We start from the raw sequence: 17,915 nt of genomic DNA, 5'->3' as shown, positions 1-17,915 counted from the left end.
TTCTTGCTAAAATTTCTTAAATTTCTTAGAGAATTCATGAGTTTTTACCTTATTTTTTGAAGATTCGAGTTTGGACTTCAAGTTTTAGCCATTGGAGACGTTTGGAAAACGATTTTTCCCCTCTTCCTTCAAGTTTTAATTGCTGTGTGTTTCGTTTTCTTCAAGAGGTGAGTTGATCTTTGCTTCTCTTATGTTTTCTGAAGATTTTAAAACCTAAGTTTTACAAGTATTTAGGGTAGGCATGATCATTTATCCAAAAAGTTTAAGGTTTATGTTAGTTTTGATGTGAGATGCTTTTATGTTGGGTATATGTTGATGCATGTTAAGTTCAGAGCAAGTTTTGAGGTCTCTTATGTGTGTTAAGTGTAACAGCCCGGCCCTTCTCGCACGGCACTGTTACCACTCACGGCCCAGGGCTATCCCTCGCCTGGCCTCTTTGCCACCTCGGGCTTTCCACTGGCGTCGTGAGCAGCTCTTAACATCCCTTCACCCTCACGGGTTCCGGGCAGGATTTGTCCCCTTGGGTTCTCGACAAACGCATCCTTCCCCAAGTGGATTTGGCCCAAGGGTTCGAGCAGTGGGGGAGGCGACCTAATTTCCCAAGGGAAATTTGGGCCAAATCCACTTGGGGAAGGATGCGTTTGTCGAGAACCCAAGGGGACAAATCCTGCCCGGAACCCGTGAGGGTGAAGGGATGTTAAGAGCTGCTCACAGTGGCTGGGCCCAGAGGAAGGTCACGGGCTGTGAGCGGTAACAGTGCCGGGGATCACGTCCGGGCTGTTACATTAAGTGTTTATGGTAGCTGTTCGACTGTTGCATGTGAGAAAGGAAGCTTTTAGTGGCTGTGAGTATAGGGCATAATCGGGTTCTGCCTTGCTGGAGAACCCAAGTTCGGCCGCTGAAGCAAGGTTTGGCCACTGAACTTGCATGTGGAGGCAGCCATTTAGCCGTCTAAACTGCCCCTGAAGGCTTGACCTTTTGACCTTCGGATCTGTGAAGAGCTTTAGGCCGCCAAACATGCCCCCGAAAGTTTTAACTTTCGGATATGTGAAGGACCTTCGGCCGCCGATTCCCTGCCCAACCTTTTTCTGCTTGTTTTGTATGCATGTTCTGGTATGTTTTTAGGGGTTCTTGGAGGGTTGTTTAGAGTATTATAAAAGTTATGTTTAGTCCCTCATTTGAGTCCATCTGTATAGGATCGGACTTGGGAGACCATAGAGGCCTGTAGTGAGTTAACTGTATCAGTTTTAGGCAAGCGTCAGCCAGAGGTGAGTAGAACTAAACTGATCTATTATTTTAAAGAAATCAAACTTTTTAAGCATACTCCTGCATCACGAATGCCATGCATATGTAATTAGGTTGTTTGCATTAGAATTCATAAATATGATGCATTGCATAATTTATTTATTGTTGTGGATGGATGTTAGATGACCCACTAGACCTCGAGTATGATATGATATGCTATGACGGATATCGAAAGACCAGGACTGCCCATTCTACGCCCCTGACACTATGTAAGAGAAAGAACAGGGCTTCCCATTCTATGCCCTTGGCATTATAGACATGTTATAATATGTTTAAGAGGAAGTCCTGAGGAGCACCCATCGTGGGCTGGGCACCATTGGAATTTATAGAGAGTTATTGGTGACAAATCTATCTTGATGTGAATTGTTTGTATTGTGACGCATTCATACGATCGTATGTTTATTGAACTGTTTTTATGTTTTGCTCACTAGGCTCTTATAGCTTATCTTTTTTCCCTAACTCCAGGTTTGCAGGATCAGAATTAGCTCGAGGAAGTCGACTAAATTGCTGGTATAGTCTATTGTAATAGTTTATGATTTCAAAATTGTGCTTTACCCTAGTGTTTGTCCTTATAATCCCTGTTTTTATTATCTTTTATGTAAAAGTTTTAAGTATGAGTTTATTTTTTAACTGAGTTTGAGACATGTTATGTTGATCATACTAAAGCATTTGATGAGAGCTCTAGTTGTGAGATTCACCTGTCTTCCCACATCGGCAGAATACGGTAATTCTGAATTGTATGTAATAGTTAGCACGAAACTACTAAATAACTTAAGTTAACCATTTTGGATTAAGTGGAAAGTGGTTATTTGGATCAGTTTGGTCCGGACTATTTCAATTGGTATCAGAATCACCTTGAGTCAGACAAATTGATTATAATTAAAATAACAATTTAAAATTAGACAATTAATAAATATTGAAAAGTTTTAAAATTTTTATTATGAAATTTTTATCCACTATTAAAATATTAATATTCATGTTATGCCAGGCGCTATATCAGCGATCTCCAAACTCAATTTTGATCATAAGCTATATAAACAGTAAAGTTTTAAATTAAGTAAAAAATTGACAAGAAAAAATTAATTGCCTAAAATTGACAAAAGCATTAGAATTTTGAATTTTTTTGAATATTTAAGCTACAAGGAAAATTAATAATTTTATTTTAAATTTTTTAATTATTATTAATTTTAAGAACACAATAGAATGACATGGCAATGAGGCATACTAATTCTATTAGTATTGCATCTAAATTAACTGTATACATATTTAGAGTAGTAAAAAAAATATTATAAGATGTAGTTACCACAAAATTAAAATTACAGAGTTTTTGAGATTATATATATATCATTTAATGTTATTATTATTATTATTTTTCATTTTAGGAATTTATTAATATTTATTATTTTAAAATAAATATAAAAATATTGTAGAATATATGAAAATTAAGATTAAATAAAGTAAAAAGTAGAACTAACAATAACAAAATTGCTTAAAACGATGACGGAAACATGAATGGAAATTTGGATTCCTACAAATTGAAAAGCTATAGATTAAATTTCAATTTCAATTAACTGAAATTATATTTTACAGAACTGAACACACTAATTTTCTACCACTGAAAAATCTCAAGTTTGTTATCGTATGAAAATAATATTAATTTATAATTAATTATAATGAATCTGATATATATATATTTAATTTTAAAAATAATAATAATCTAACAATTAAATACAACAATATAAAAATTTTATTTTACAATAATAATTATATAAATATTTGATAACATATTTATAATAAAATATTTATAATTATTGCTGTAAAATAAATTATTTTATTTTAAATTTAAATATTTAAATTAAAATATCTAAAAATTATACTTTTTCAGTCCATGGTTTATTATTAATTTAAAAAATTATTCTATTATTTATATATGTATAAAGTCATCCCACTTGCTAATTTGAGCACTTAAATGTGCTAATTTACCAGAAACAAACACTTGGGCCTGTTCACTTACAGAAAACTGGAGCAATTTTTTAGAAATTCTTTTTAAAAAAACTGAAAAATAAATTTTGTATCCACATGTTAGTTTTCCAAATAGAAAAACTAATTTTCCAGTTTTCTAATATTTAACTATGATTTGAAAAAGAGTTTTAATATGTTTTGCACAGTTTTCATTAATAATAAAAATTATGTTTTCTAGTTGTTTTCCAAATGCAAAATAGTAACTCTTTTATAATAAAAAATATATATATTATAATATTTTTATGACTAACATTAAATAAGTATCTTAAAAAATATTTGAAATTAGTCATATTACTAGAAAATAAATTATTAGTAGATAGTAAAAAGTTTTAAAAATAAAACTAATTAAAATTTAAATAAATCAACTCATTTATTTTTTAATTATAAAAATTATGGATAATTTTCATTATTTTAAATTTGAAAACGACTTTTGCATTATTTATCAGTGACCACATTTTCCTTATTTTTCAAAAAAGAAAATGAAAACCAGAACTTTCTTCAAGAGAGAATGAAAAACAGAAAATTATGCCCACGAATGCTCTTTGGACTGTGCTGCAGTTGAAGTTGGCCCATTTTAAACAACAAATGAACTCATTTCTTGAAGCTCAAACCAAAATGATGCAAGCTCAAACTTCAATGCGGATGCAACAGCAATATTGTTGTCAATTGGAGCAAGACTCTTAGTACATTGTCCAATCTGTTTTGCTCTCGTGTGTGTTTATGCTTTAATTTCCATAGAAGATCTCATATTCAAACACCATGGGAATTATTAGAAGTTTTAAGAGTACAAACAGTGTTTCTATCCAACACATCATACGTAGATATACAGCTCAACAAGATGGAACTGCAGTTATTCTATTCACAGTTCCTCGCTAAAATATCGGCACTACATCGCATATGGTTACCTAAAAGCTCCACTTAAGGAATGAATCCCTTGCTTTTTAGACTCTCAACTGCATCCTTGATTATTTGCTCCATGGGAATAAATTCTAAGCCCATGTCCATCAACTTCTTTGCTCCATCCTTTGCCCTTAACAACCCTGGCTGTGTATCCTTTGGCAAACTGCAACAACAGACACATGAATGACCAGGTCCTTTGTTATTCACATCATCTTCTAGACCACAAGGCTCCCAGAATTTCACAAACAGAGGTCACAAACTGATAACGTAACTATCTTGACTCACAAAATAGCAACTATGAGGCCAAGAATGTTCAACTCAAGTAACTGGAAACCCGTTTCTTTTTTTTTTTTTTTTCCTTTTTTCTCAACAGCGAAAGCTGAAAGAGAAGGAACTTTTTAGTTATATTCTTCATTCAGGTAATATAGCATGGATCATTTTGGCAAGATACTTGATAATTAACAGAGGTTGGTGCATTTCCTAGCATAACAGATGTTCGTGGTTTGTCATGATTGTTACCTGGGAATGTTATACTCGGGATATAGCTCAGCAACCTTCGCCACAAAGTCGCCATAATGAGATATGGTTTCAACACACAAATACCTACCAGAGGCTGATGGGTTTTCATACACCATGATATGTGCTAAGGCTACATCTTTAAAATGAACAGAACCCATAAAGAAATTCTGGTATGTCTCTGTGCAACCTGCAATGAGGATAAAAATATCATTGTTAGCAGTTTCCTAATTGAAGGGATAAGAAATATGGAATTCTAAATTAAACCAGTTTACTTATTTCAGCAATGGAAGTTTAAAATCTTGAGCTTCCACTATGATTGTCATTTGCATGGTGATCGGTCGATGCATAATAGTATACGAAATGGGATAGAGCACAATAAGGGAAATTATAGCCACCAATTAATAGACATTTTATAAAACTAGGAAATTAACTAATGAGTTTTTTCAAACTACAAAAACTAAATAGTAAAATACTTAATGGCTAAAACTAACGAAATGACTAATTAATAAATTTTTAAAATCTCAGGAACGTTTTAAGGTATTTTTCAAAACTAAGGACCAGACCAATGAATTTCCTCATAATATAAGGACTAAAACATAAACTTTCCAATTTTTAATGAAACATCACTTAAGCCTTTTCCATATCACCTGGTCAGGATCCTCCTAGGTGAGAAAGTGTGCTCCACTTATGCACGGCCACAGTCCAACTTGGAAGTGAACAGGACCAATTAAACCTGAGATCGGACTAGTAAACCGATCCTAATTCCTGAACTGGACCAGAACCTTCTACTAGGGGGGCTGGTTACATGGATTTAAATTGCGGTCGCTGTCACGGAACAGAAACAAGCCTATAACGGCGATAACATAACAGGAACGGCCTATCACTATGTAAATTTTTTTTAAAAATTTGCAAAGTTCATAGAATGAAGAGATGTTAAATCACACGAGTACAACTAGAATACATAACCAAATAATGAGCATAAATGCATCAAATAAAAGACTAATTCAATTATAGTTAGACATCATTAGCAATAATCAATTTAAAGCTAAAATAATGTATAGTAAATAACCATTCTTCATGCTATAAGTTTAATAAAAAAATATTAGGCATCAAACATATTTTCTTCAGTAAATAAGTAAAAAACAACAACACAAGCATAGATAAATAACTAAACTTTTGTAAGATATAAATATGTAGAACTAGAAAGACAGTTGATAATTTTATCTCAAGAGAGAAAAAGTGAAAGATTTGTATATGGATAGTTAACTTTTGTGAAAATTTGAGAAAGAATGAGAAATACAGTTCAGAATTCCCCAAACTAGAGAGGGAAAAAAATTCAAAAATTGTTGCTTCTATCTGGTTAACAAAATAAAAGGTGAGATAATGGACTATTACCGTTAAAAAAAACAGTAAATAACGGCCTTTACCATTAAGTAATGGTATAACGGCTGTTACTTGAAGAAAATTTTCTTTTGCCTTCAAATAACGGGTGTAACAATAATGGGAAAGCAAAAAACCTATAAATAATGGTATTTACATAATGTATGGGCCTTTATTTAAGAATATGGCTGGTTAAAAGCCACTTCTTTTGGACCGGAACTAGTGGTCCAATTTGATTCTAATTTGATTTTGAATTTTTAAAATAAATCATCTAATAAAATTATGCCACTTAAAATTGATACATAAACAAGTTAATTTATCAAAGAATTAAATTCAAGTTTGTTCTCTTTTTTTTACTAGTAAAGAATATTATTTCAATTTAAATGTAATATGATTTTATTTTTTATATTATGCAAATGTACACCTTTTGCACAATGTACTTATTTATTCAATTATCGATTCAATAATATTTTATATTTATATTTATATCTTTATTTTTTTATTTAATTTTATCTAAAATTTTTTTACTTTCAAATTTTTTCGAACCAAAACTAGATTGACCGTTTAGAATTTGGACTTGATCATAATCAAAACTGCTTTAAACTCGGATCGAAACCAGACCGAAACCGTTTTCAAACCACTAATAATAGTGCTTGCTCTGTTTCGATATGCAAATCAGAGTGAACTGCCTGTTTCGAACCAGAATCGACCTTTGGCCAGGCCTAGCTCCACTGCCTTAAAAAATTTTAACCAAACACTTACAAAAGTTGAATGCTCAAGATGTCTATTTATGAAGACAAATAACTTTGTTTGGCTTCACTAAAATATCCATAAAAGAAATTCAATAGAGAATATATTTTAAGAGTGTAGAAATATAATATTTGTTATTGTATTTCACAATAGAAATTACAACCTATTTATTCATGAGATACGGTATCTAAATAGAAAGGAAAATCAAATTTATGATTATACAATCCTAAAATTAAGTAACTGATCCATTTATCCATATTTACATCCTATATTAATATATTTACTTTCTATAACTTATAACATTCCCCCTCAAGTTGGAGCATAAATGTTAATCATACTAACTTGTTACATATATAATCAATTTCAGTCATAAGAACAACAAACCCAAAACAATCAAAATAAACAAAGGATCAGAAGAACAGAACCTGTGAACAGTAACCGATGAACAGTAGCCCTGAACAGTTCCTGTGAACAATACCCAATGAACAGTGCCCGATGTCTCCAAATGTTACTCTTTATGAGTAACCCAAATGCTCAGAACCCTAAGTCTCTAAATTTTACCTTTTACGAGTAATTCCGATGAACAGAGCCCTAAATCTCCAAATGTTATTCTTTATGGATAACCTAAAAGAACAAAGTTTTAAGTTTCCAAATGTTACCCTTTATGGGTAACCCGATGAACAAAACCCTAAATCTCCAAATGTTATCTTTTATGGATAACCCAAATGAACAGAGTCCTAAATCTCCAAATGTTACCCTTTATGGGTAACCCCGATGAACATAGCCCTAAGTCTCCAAATATTAGCCTTTATGGGTAATCCCGATGAACAGAGCCCTAAAGGATAAAAGGAATGAACAAATGAACAGAGCCCTAAAAGCTAATCATAGGTTCTTCTCTCCATCGAAACAATAAGGCCGTTATACTTATTACTAAACTTGTTGAAGAGATGAAATATAACCAAGGTATATCTTTTTGATCAGAGGTTGAATCGATTATCAGAAGAAGAGTCTCCAAATGTTACCCTGGGTAACCCAAAATAACCAGAACCCTAAGTCTCTAAACGTTACCTTTATGGATAACCCAAAACGAAGAGAGTCCTAAGTCTTCAAATGTTACTCTTTATGGGTAACCCGAATGAATAGAGCCATGAATCTCCAAATGTTACTCTTTGTAGAAATATAATATTTGTTGTTGTATTTCACAATAGAGATTACAATCTATTTATACATGAGAGACGGTATCTAAATAGGAAGGAAAATCAAATCTATAATTATATAATCCTAAGATTAAATAACTAACCCATCTATCAATATTTACTTCCTATATTAATATATTTACTTTCTATAACTTATAACAAAGAGATTTAATTATTTTCTACTGTTGTGATACTAAAATCAACTAAATCAACTAGAAATTCTTTTCTGAATTTTGGAGGAAACTCAAACCAGCTAATTTTCCATCAATGAGGAAGACCATGATAAGGATTCAACTAAGAAGAACTATACACCACTTGATTTCACTCAACTTTAATAACAACGAAGTTATACCAAAATATAGTTATTAAAGTCGCCTCTGACACAATGGATCAAGAGTGAGAGGGACTGCACCTCTTTTTATTAGAGGTGGGCAACATCAACCAGGCATGCCAAGGCTCCAGGAGTGCCTGCCTCAATTATGCCAGCCTAAAAATTTTTTGTCATGACCCACATAAAGACAGACAAAGCAAAGACCAAGAAAAGAATAGAAGAAGAATGAGGAGTGAGCCAGACATAATTATTATACCTATTTTCATATCAATACATACAAAAAACATTATCTACATAAGTAAACTTAAATAAATATTTGATATTACTTGAATTTTTTATAAATTTTCATAGTTATTTAATTTTCTTTTTTTTTTTTTTTAATTTTTTGTGCCTTGCCTTGCTCAAACACGCACCCATGCCGGCCCCTTATGCTTAGCTCCAGGACCCCTTATCGACTTAGAATTTGGACTTGATCATAATCAAAACTGCTTTAAACTCGGATCGAAACCAGACCGAAACCGTTTTCAAACCACTAATAATAGTGCTTGCTCTGTTTCGATATGCAAATCAGAGTGAACTGCCTGTTTCGAACCAGAATCGACCTTTGGCCAGGCCTCGCTCCACTGCCTTAAAAAATTTTAACCAAACACTTACAAAAGTTGAATGCTCAAGATGTCTATTTATGAAGACAAATAACTTTGTTTGGCTTCACTAAAATATCCATAAAAGAAATTCAATAGAGAATATATTTTAAGAGTGTAGAAATATAATATTTGTTATTGTATTTCACAATAGAAATTACAACCTATTTATTCATGAGATACGGTATCTAAATAGAAAGGAAAATCAAATTTATGATTATACAATCCTAAAATTAAGTAACTGATCCATTTATCCATATTTACATCCTATATTAATATATTTACTTTCTATAACTTATAACATTCCCCCTCAAGTTGGAGCATAAATGTTAATCATACTAACTTGTTACATATATAATCAATTTCAGTCATAAGAACAACAAACCCAAAACAATCAAAATAAACAAAGGATCAGAAGAACAGAACCTGTGAACAGTAACCGATGAACAGTAGCCCTGAACAGTTCCTGTGAACAATACCCAATGAACAGTGCCCGATGTCTCCAAATGTTACTCTTTATGGGTAACCCAAATGCTCAGAACCCTAAGTCTCTAAATTTTACCTTTTACGAGTAATTCCGATGAACAGAGCCCTAAATCTCCAAATGTTATTCTTTATGGATAACCTAAAAGAACAAAGTTTTAAGTTTCCAAATGTTACCCTTTATGGGTAACCCGATGAACAAAACCCTAAGTCTCCAAATGTTATCTTTTATGGATAACCCAAATGAACAGAGTCCTAAATCTCCAAATGTTACCCTTTATGGGTAACCCCGATGAACATAGCCCTAAGTCTCCAAATATTAGCCTTTATGGGTAATCCCGATGAACAGAGCCCTAAAGGATAAAAGGAATGAACAAATGAACAGAGCCCTAAAAGCTAATCATAGGTTCTTCTCTCCATCGAAACAATAAGGCCGTTATACTTATTACTAAACTTGTTGAAGAGATGAAATATAACCAAGGTATATCTTTTTGATCAGAGGTTGAATCGATTATCAGAAGAAGAGTCTCCAAATGTTACCCTGGGTAACCCAAAATAACCAGAACCCTAAGTCTCTAAACGTTACCTTTATGGATAACCCAAAACGAAGAGAGTCCTAAGTCTTCAAATGTTACTCTTTATGGGTAACCCGAATGAATAGAGCCATGAATCTCCAAATGTTACTCTTTGTAGAAATATAATATTTGTTGTTGTATTTCACAATAGAGATTACAATCTATTTATACATGAGAGACGGTATCTAAATAGGAAGGAAAATCAAATCTATAATTATATAATCCTAAGATTAAATAACTAACCCATCTATCAATATTTACTTCTTATATTAATATATTTACTTTCTATAACTTATAACAAAGAGATTTAATTATTTTCTACTGTTGTGATACTAAAATCAACTAAATCAACTAGAAATTCTTTTCTGAATTTTGGAGGAAACTCAAACCAGCTAATTTTCCATCAATGAGGAAGACCATGATAAGGATTCAACTAAGAAGAACTATACACCACTTGATTTCACTCAACTTTAATAACAACGAAGTTATACCAAAATATAGTTATTAAAGTCGCCTCTGACACAATGGATCAAGAGTGAGAGGGACTGCACCTCTTTTTATTAGAGGTGGGCAACATCAACCAGGCATGCCAAGGCTCCAGGAGTGCCTGCCTCAATTATGCCAGCCTAAAAATTTTTTGTCATGACCCACATAAAGACAGACAAAGCAAAGACCAAGAAAAGAATAGAAGAAGAATGAGGAGTGAGCCAGACATAATTATTATACCTATTTTCATATCAATACATACAAAAAACATTATCTACATAAGTAAACTTAAATAAATATTTGATATTACTTGAATTTTTTATAAATTTTCATAGTTATTTAATTTTCTTTTTTTTTTTTTTAATTTTTTGTGCCTTGCCTTGCTCAAACACGCACCCATGCCGGCCCCTTATGCTTAGCTCCAGGACCCCTTATCGACTTAGGGCTCCTTTAATCTTAAATAAAGTGTTACCCGGGCATGCCTTAAGTGCAGGGCGAGTAGGGCTCAAGGGTCAACACCTAGCAGGCAATCTCCCAAAGGAGACACAAGGCAGAAAGCGCATCCAAGCACAGGGCCACACATTGCACACCTCAACAAGACTAGGCACCTAACAATTCCACAACCTGCTTGCTCCAAGACGTCTTTGGTTTGGGCAATCATAGAACAACCTAGCAGCGTTAGTAGTAATAGAGGTAATTAACTGGTCTCTATTACAAGTCTAGATTAGTCACAGGTTAGCTTCTTCTTCACTTCTTCCTCTTCTTCACATTTCTTCTTATCCATATTTTTCTTCGAATTTAGTCTTTTTCTTCTTCTGCATTTTCTTCTTCCACCGAGAATGAATAGGAGTTTTCTTCTTTTGCTCTTCTTTTCTTCTCCCTTCATCTAACAACCGCAGGCAACTCACTGTCTTCTTTTATCTTGTTCTTTTTTTTTTAATACTTTGAGAGTTGACTTTCAGACCCTTTCATTGAGTGCCAAGCCAGCTGCCCTTATCTGCTGTTATGTGAGCTTTTATTTGTTATTAATCAAATAAAGCTAATATTATTGGGTTAAGCTTAAATATAAAGCTAATATATTTTACTACTGTCATTTCACATGCATTTTTTTTAATTCTACTTTCATAAATTAAAATTAACGACAAGTTAATGAATTCAATTTAAATTATTTCAAGTTACGTTAAGCAGATATTATTAAAACTATAATTATTAATGATGCAATAAAATTAAAATTATATGCATAATGCATAAAATTAAAATTATTGTTTTAGACTCCATTTGTTTTACCAAAAATATTTAGGAAAATATTTTTCACACTTTCTAAAATTTGGGATATTCAAGAAAATTGGTCAGCTGAAAAAATTTTCATGATCCAAAGAAAAAGCAAGTCATGTTTTATAAAAATGACTTTCCTTTTTCAAAAAATGAAACCATTTTCCGCACTACGAGAATCCTATTAATACCATTATATATAAATTTATTAGTATCTTTTATTTTTATATTAAAACTAAGTACTCTTTACTTTTCACACATTAAAAAAAATTAACTTTTCAATTATACCCATCTTAAAAACATTAAATTTTATTAAATATTAAAAGATATTTTAAAAATAAAATAAAATATAATATAGTATATAAAAAAATAGACAATAATTTTAGAAAAAAATAAATAAATAAAAATTATGAAACGGAAAGTAATAGAAAATAAATTATTTAATTAGATAATATTTTTCACAAAATATTTTCTATAGAAAAATAATTTTCAAATACAAGTTATTTTTGGCAAACTAATAGAGGCTTAATATTACGTTTAATTGGAAAATAAAATTAACATAAACATATAATACATTTTAATAATATTTTAACAAATGCAAGCAGTTTAATTAACAATAATAGCAGTGTAGTATATTTCAAATGTAATTGATACTATAATAATTAAATTTACAGTCCTTGTTTTAGTAAATTTATTACATAGTTCATTTTTAATGAATTTTTTGTATTTTTGCACCCTATTTCGCTCGAGTGCGCACCTGCACCTTTTACCTTGCACCTTCAACCTTGCATCTAGGCTTCATGACCCTCTTGGCGTATTGGTGCACTTTGAGCCCTTAATGACTATGCTTTAACAACTATGTACCAAAATGGGTGAAATTGCAAGATTAGCAATTGGTGGTCAAAGAACTACTAAACAATATCATACTGTTAGTTTCATCTCCCAAAGTTTGGAAACAAGAACTTAAGGCATTAGATAGGAAACTTCCCATTGACCAATTTTGCTAAACTTGCCAAACACCAACAAATTGCCAAAAATATTTTCCAAGAAAGCATTTCTACTAAAAATTAAACAAGTTGTTGCCTTAATAAATAATTCACTATTTACCAGATAAGAGAGAAGTTGGAAGTTGGAACACAAAAAAGGGTGAAAGAAAAAGGAATGGATTGAATGTTATTTCCCTTGTTTAAGGGAAGAGAATTCAGGGAGAAGGGAGAAGATATGGAAAAGAACTTTTCTTTCACAGCTACACAATCAGTTCCTTCCGAAATGAACTTTCAGTTACTTTTGATTTAAATGAATTTTTATCTTAATCTTCGATTTTCTCCTTTTGTTTATCATTTTTTCTGTTTCTAACCAATAGGAGAAGAAAACTACTTCCATGCATTTTCATGCATTTTTCTTCTCTTTTACTCATTTTATTCCCTCCCTTTCCCTGAACCTAGCATCCAAAAACAAGCACATGTTTCAAATTCAGCATTCACCTGAAAACTTATACAAATCCATCGAGCAAAGGTAAAGAAGCAACTTATACCACAACAACAATGGCGACAAAGACAACTAAGCCTTGATCCTAAACTAGTTGGGGTCAGCCAAATGGTTACTTTTTCACCATTCAGCTCTATTTGAGACCAATTCCACATCAATATTCAAAATTTGTAAAACAGACAACATAAAAAGATAATAATAATAATAATAAAAAGTTTTGCTTTTGAGTTAAATTTGTTACAATTAACAAATTGAATCAAAGGCGTAAGACTCCCTCCAAATCTTCAAATGATAAGTAGCAGTTCAAGAAAATACACAAGGATCTTGAATTAAAGCAGAGAGTGTGACAGGAATATCAAAAAAGCACTCTGATCTTATACTGCTTCTCCAGAACACATCACATAAGAATAACAAGAGAATAATAGATATGGCTCAGTTTGTACAATCACAGTGGCAGAGTAAATGGACCTGTAGAAATAGAGGAAGATTCCTAGGTAGTATAATAATGATGATGTCAATAACAGCTAAGCCTTAATCCCAAGCTAGTTAGGGCGGGCTACCTTTTTCACCATTAAGCACTATCGAACACCAAGTCCGCATTAATGTTCAAGTATAATTGGCGTATGCAAAAAGTTTATAGCATCCTTTCATAGTAAGACAAACTTTCATGCGGATCCCAAAATAAAAACCTTGTCGCATTACAGCATTATCATCATACAAATAAGCACAGTTACAGTTAATCAAGAGCAAGATTAGAGAATAACATTACCTTGTAGAAGGCGCAAAAGCATCAACATGCTTGCATTCAGAGTAGGTGGGATAACGGGACCCATTACCGTACCAGGGTTCACCACCACCACATCCAAACCCTTCTCCTTGGCAAAGCCCCATGCAGCTTTCTCAGCTAGTGTTTTGGACAATGGATACCATAACTATCACAAACAAATGCTTCCATTTCAATACTTCATCTTTTTTTCTTTTTCCTTTTTCCTTCTAAAAAAGATAAAATAGTAGCTCAACAATAGAATAATAGTGAAATACGGTAAGTGCTCGAGAATAAAGAAAAAAAAAATGAAATACTCACTCCATTTTGCTCGCAGTAGTCCATGTCTGTCCAGCAATCTTCTGCCTTGACAACGTCTGCTGGCCACTTAGGGCTCGGCGTTATAGCAGATATGGATGACGTGACCACCACGCGCCTAACCCCTTTCTCCTTGGCCGCTGTAAGTACATTCCGGGTTCCTTTAATTGCAGGATCCAGAAGCTCCCTCTGTTCTCAAATTAGAGAATTTGAATAAATTACTTGACCAAAGTCTAAAACCAAAAACCGAATAGAGATAAAAGTATACTACTTGAGGATCTTGGACTTTATCAACGATGCAGGGAGAGGCGAGGTGGAATACGCCAGCACAGCCGTCGACAGCGGCGAGAATGGAATCATAGTCAAGGAGTTCGATTTGGTAGAGACGAAGTCGCGAGTCTGCTCCTTCCATGGCTTGTAGATGCTTGGTTTCTTTCTCATCCTCTTGACAATAACAAAACAAACTTTGGGTTAAAGCCGCATGCAGAAGAACGGAAGCTAAATACAGTAGAAATTGAAGATTGAAAAACAAATATTCGAGAGTAACTGAGATTTTTTACGGTGGCGCGAACGGCGTAGCCGCGTTCGAGAAGGAGACGGACCAACCAAGAACCAATGCAACCGCTTCCTCCGGTAACGCAAACCACCTCTCCCTCCGTCGACATTTCTTTCTCTCACTGTTTTTTGGCTTTGTCTCACTCTCTCTGCTATGCTTTGTTACTTGTGTCAGTATCAGTCACACCACTGTCCACTTTGCTTATCGTTTAGGAATGGCAACCCGAACAAATTCTAAACAAGTGTCTCATAACTTTAAATACTATTGAAAAAACTAATTTTGGAAAAACTCTTTATTATTTTGATAGTATTACGATTAAATTATATTAAAAATAATATAATTTTAAGAAAGTGTTTTGCTGAACAGCAATACTAAACAATTCCTAAATTCACAAAAAATTCTTTGCCAACGTGTTTATGCATTTATCCCATTAAAACCATGTGGAATATACCATAAAATTAGCTAAAATCCAAATCTTTGAATAAATTTTTAAATAATGGCAATTTTTATATTTTCTTTAACAAATCCTAATATTTTAATTTATGCAATTATAATTAAAAATAGATATTCTAAAAAAATTAAAAATAGATGAGTTAAATTTGAAAAGTTTAATGTAGGTTATAATGTAACCTCTAATTTTTTTTTTTTTAGAAAATGAGCTGAACTCAAAGTTTAAAGTTACAGAGGCGAAATGATCCTAAACCTGTTTTGTCTTGAATCAATCATGATGTTAATTTGTCTAGTGGATGATTAAGCCACTAAGTACAATCTTGTCCGGAGATAGCCAACCTAGCCAATTTATCAGCACTTTCATTAGCCTCCCTATAGACATGTTTTAAAGTCACAAGCTAGCCTGGTTGCAATAACTGCTTAATACTCAAGATCAAATCCCTGAACTCAGGAGGAACAGTAGTCATATCATGGATCAGGTCCATTGTCGTTTTGCAGTCGCTCTCAAGCACAAAGGACCTGTGTGGCGAGTAGGAGGACACTAGTCGCAGAACCTCAAGGATAGCTCGTAGTTTTGTTCCTAAAGCCGAGGTTCCGCCAATTTATATGGAGAATCCATTCAACCAGGCTCCATTTGAGTTCTGGAGTAATCCTCCAATCGATACACTGTCATTTTGTCTAACAAGAGCCCTATCCACATTAATCTTCAAGGCACCTTCCTTCGGGGGGTGTCCAACTGACATAGACGTGTTGTGGACATCCTCGTCCACCTCTAGTGACGCGATTAGCACCAGCAGCTTGGACCTCTCTGGCTTTGAACAAAGCACGATGAACCACCACTTGAATATCTCCAAAGTGTTCACCAAGAATACATTCATTGCGATTATTCAAAAGGCACAAACAAGTGACACCAAAAACAGTGCACCATGTCAAGTCCTAAAGGCTATCCACACTATTCCAAAGATTGACAATGATCCAATCATGTAAATCAAGGCGATCTGAAAAAAAAAAACACTCTCCATGTTTCCTTTGGGAGGATACTTTCCCAAACAATCCTTGCAACCCTACAATCTCTTAGAATGTGCGGCTGATTCTATTCCACGATTACATAGGTCACAGGTGTCAACATCTGTGAGATGTCTTCTCATCCTCTCCTCGTTCGTAAGGAGCCTATTGTGCAATAACAACCAGAGGAACATTTTGATGCACAGGGGTTCAAGCCATCTCCAAGCTAGCTTCCACACGTTGCTTGTCTAGGCCTGGTCCAAACTTGCAAGAAAGAAATAAGAAACATTCTAGAGCTTGACCATTTCCAATATCCATGAGGGCTAATTGGTCATCCAATATCCATCTAACATCAACAGTTAGAAAATTCAATGTATCATATTCGTGATTCTAGTACAAGCAACCTATAATAGTTCATTGCATTCATGATATATAAGCATGTTTAAAATATTTAATTTAATTTTAAAAAGAATTTAATTTAGTTATACTCACCTCTTTTAGATAAATCCTAAGCTGTAGAGCAGTTATCTCATTGTTGGCCTCTATAGTCTCCTAAGTCTAATCCTATACAGATAGACTCAAATGAGGAACTAAATATAACTTTATAACTCTTAATACCACCCCTAAGAAACTCCCAAAAGCATACAAGAGAACTCATAGAAGAAGGATTGGAAATGGTTGAATAAAAGGGCTTTCAATGGCAAGTCTAGTGGCTAAAAGTCCCTAAACAGATCCGAAAATTCATCCTTTGGAGGCACTTTTAGAAGCTAAAGATGGCTGCCTAAAGTGCAAGTTTTACTGTTGAAAGTGATTTTCCGTGGCCAAACCTAGGTTTGTTTCAAACATCAAACCCAATCTACACATCTCTCAGCCTTCAAAACTCAATGAAAACTCATGCAAAGCTAGAAAAACAACTAATATCATCTTAGAAGACTCAAAACAACTCAAGCATCACATTAATATTAATATGCATAAAAAACATCAATAAAAAAATTAAGGTATAAAGGTTTAAGCATAAAATTCTCTCATGCAAAAAAAAAAAAATCACTAACCTCTTTTTGAAATCAACATGAAAAGTAGAAGGTTGACTTCTTGTACTCAAACAACACAAATAAAACATTTAAAGAAACTGGTGCTTATTATAGGTGTAACGACCCGAAAATCGGACCGCTACTGGCGCTAGGATCCAGATCGGCTTAAGGCCGCCGGGACCCGTAGCAAGCCAAACATATAACCTGTAAACCTGTATAATCCCATACATGATTAACCATATACATAAAAAGATAAAACTTTTCTTCATACATATTGTCATCAACTAACTCAACCTGTGTATACTCTGAGCATGTACACAACATAGTCCCTCTGTGGGATCTCATCAAGCCTCAAAGGCAAAACAACCTGTGTTGAGTTAGTTTACATAAACATCATAACATAAGATCATGTACATACAAAAAGGATTAACAATATACTGTGGT

General features: G+C 33.2%; 1 protein-coding gene across 1 annotated transcript; it reads right to left on the bottom strand.

Moving 5' to 3' along the window:
- Positions 1-4,074: 4,074 nt before the first annotated feature.
- Positions 4,075-15,223, bottom strand: LOC110606770 (cinnamoyl-CoA reductase 1). Its single transcript, XM_021745751.2, has 6 exons — positions 14,977-15,223; positions 14,701-14,873; positions 14,433-14,618; positions 14,118-14,280; positions 4,747-4,933; positions 4,075-4,390 (listed from the first exon to the last, which is right to left on the bottom strand). The coding sequence occupies exons 1-6, from the start codon at positions 15,092-15,094 to the stop codon at positions 4,246-4,248; spliced, it is 972 nt and encodes a 323-aa protein (XP_021601443.1). The 5' UTR covers positions 15,095-15,223; the 3' UTR covers positions 4,075-4,245.
- Between the last annotated feature and the right edge of the window lie 2,692 nt (positions 15,224-17,915).

Source organism: Manihot esculenta, chromosome 18, assembly GCF_001659605.2.
Source record: "Manihot esculenta cultivar AM560-2 chromosome 18, M.esculenta_v8, whole genome shotgun sequence".
NCBI lineage: Eukaryota > Viridiplantae > Streptophyta > Magnoliopsida > Malpighiales > Euphorbiaceae > Manihot > Manihot esculenta.
Note: the sequence above shows the minus strand (reverse complement) of the source record. Positions and strands in the feature narration are given on the sequence as shown.

Bases quoted from the DNA above. Each gene is read 5' to 3' on its own strand.
- LOC110606770 (XM_021745751.2), bottom strand. From the start codon at position 15,094: ATGTCGACGGAGGGAGAGGTGGTTTGCGTTACCGGAGGAAGCGGTTGC. The intron at 14,874-14,976 runs GTTACTCTCGAA...GTTATTGTCAAG, and splicing joins CGCCACCGTAAAAAATCTCA to AGGATGAGAAAGAAACCAAG. The intron at 4,391-4,746 runs GTAACAATCATG...CTGTTGTTGCAG, and splicing joins CCCGAGTATAACATTCCCAG to TTTGCCAAAGGATACACAGC.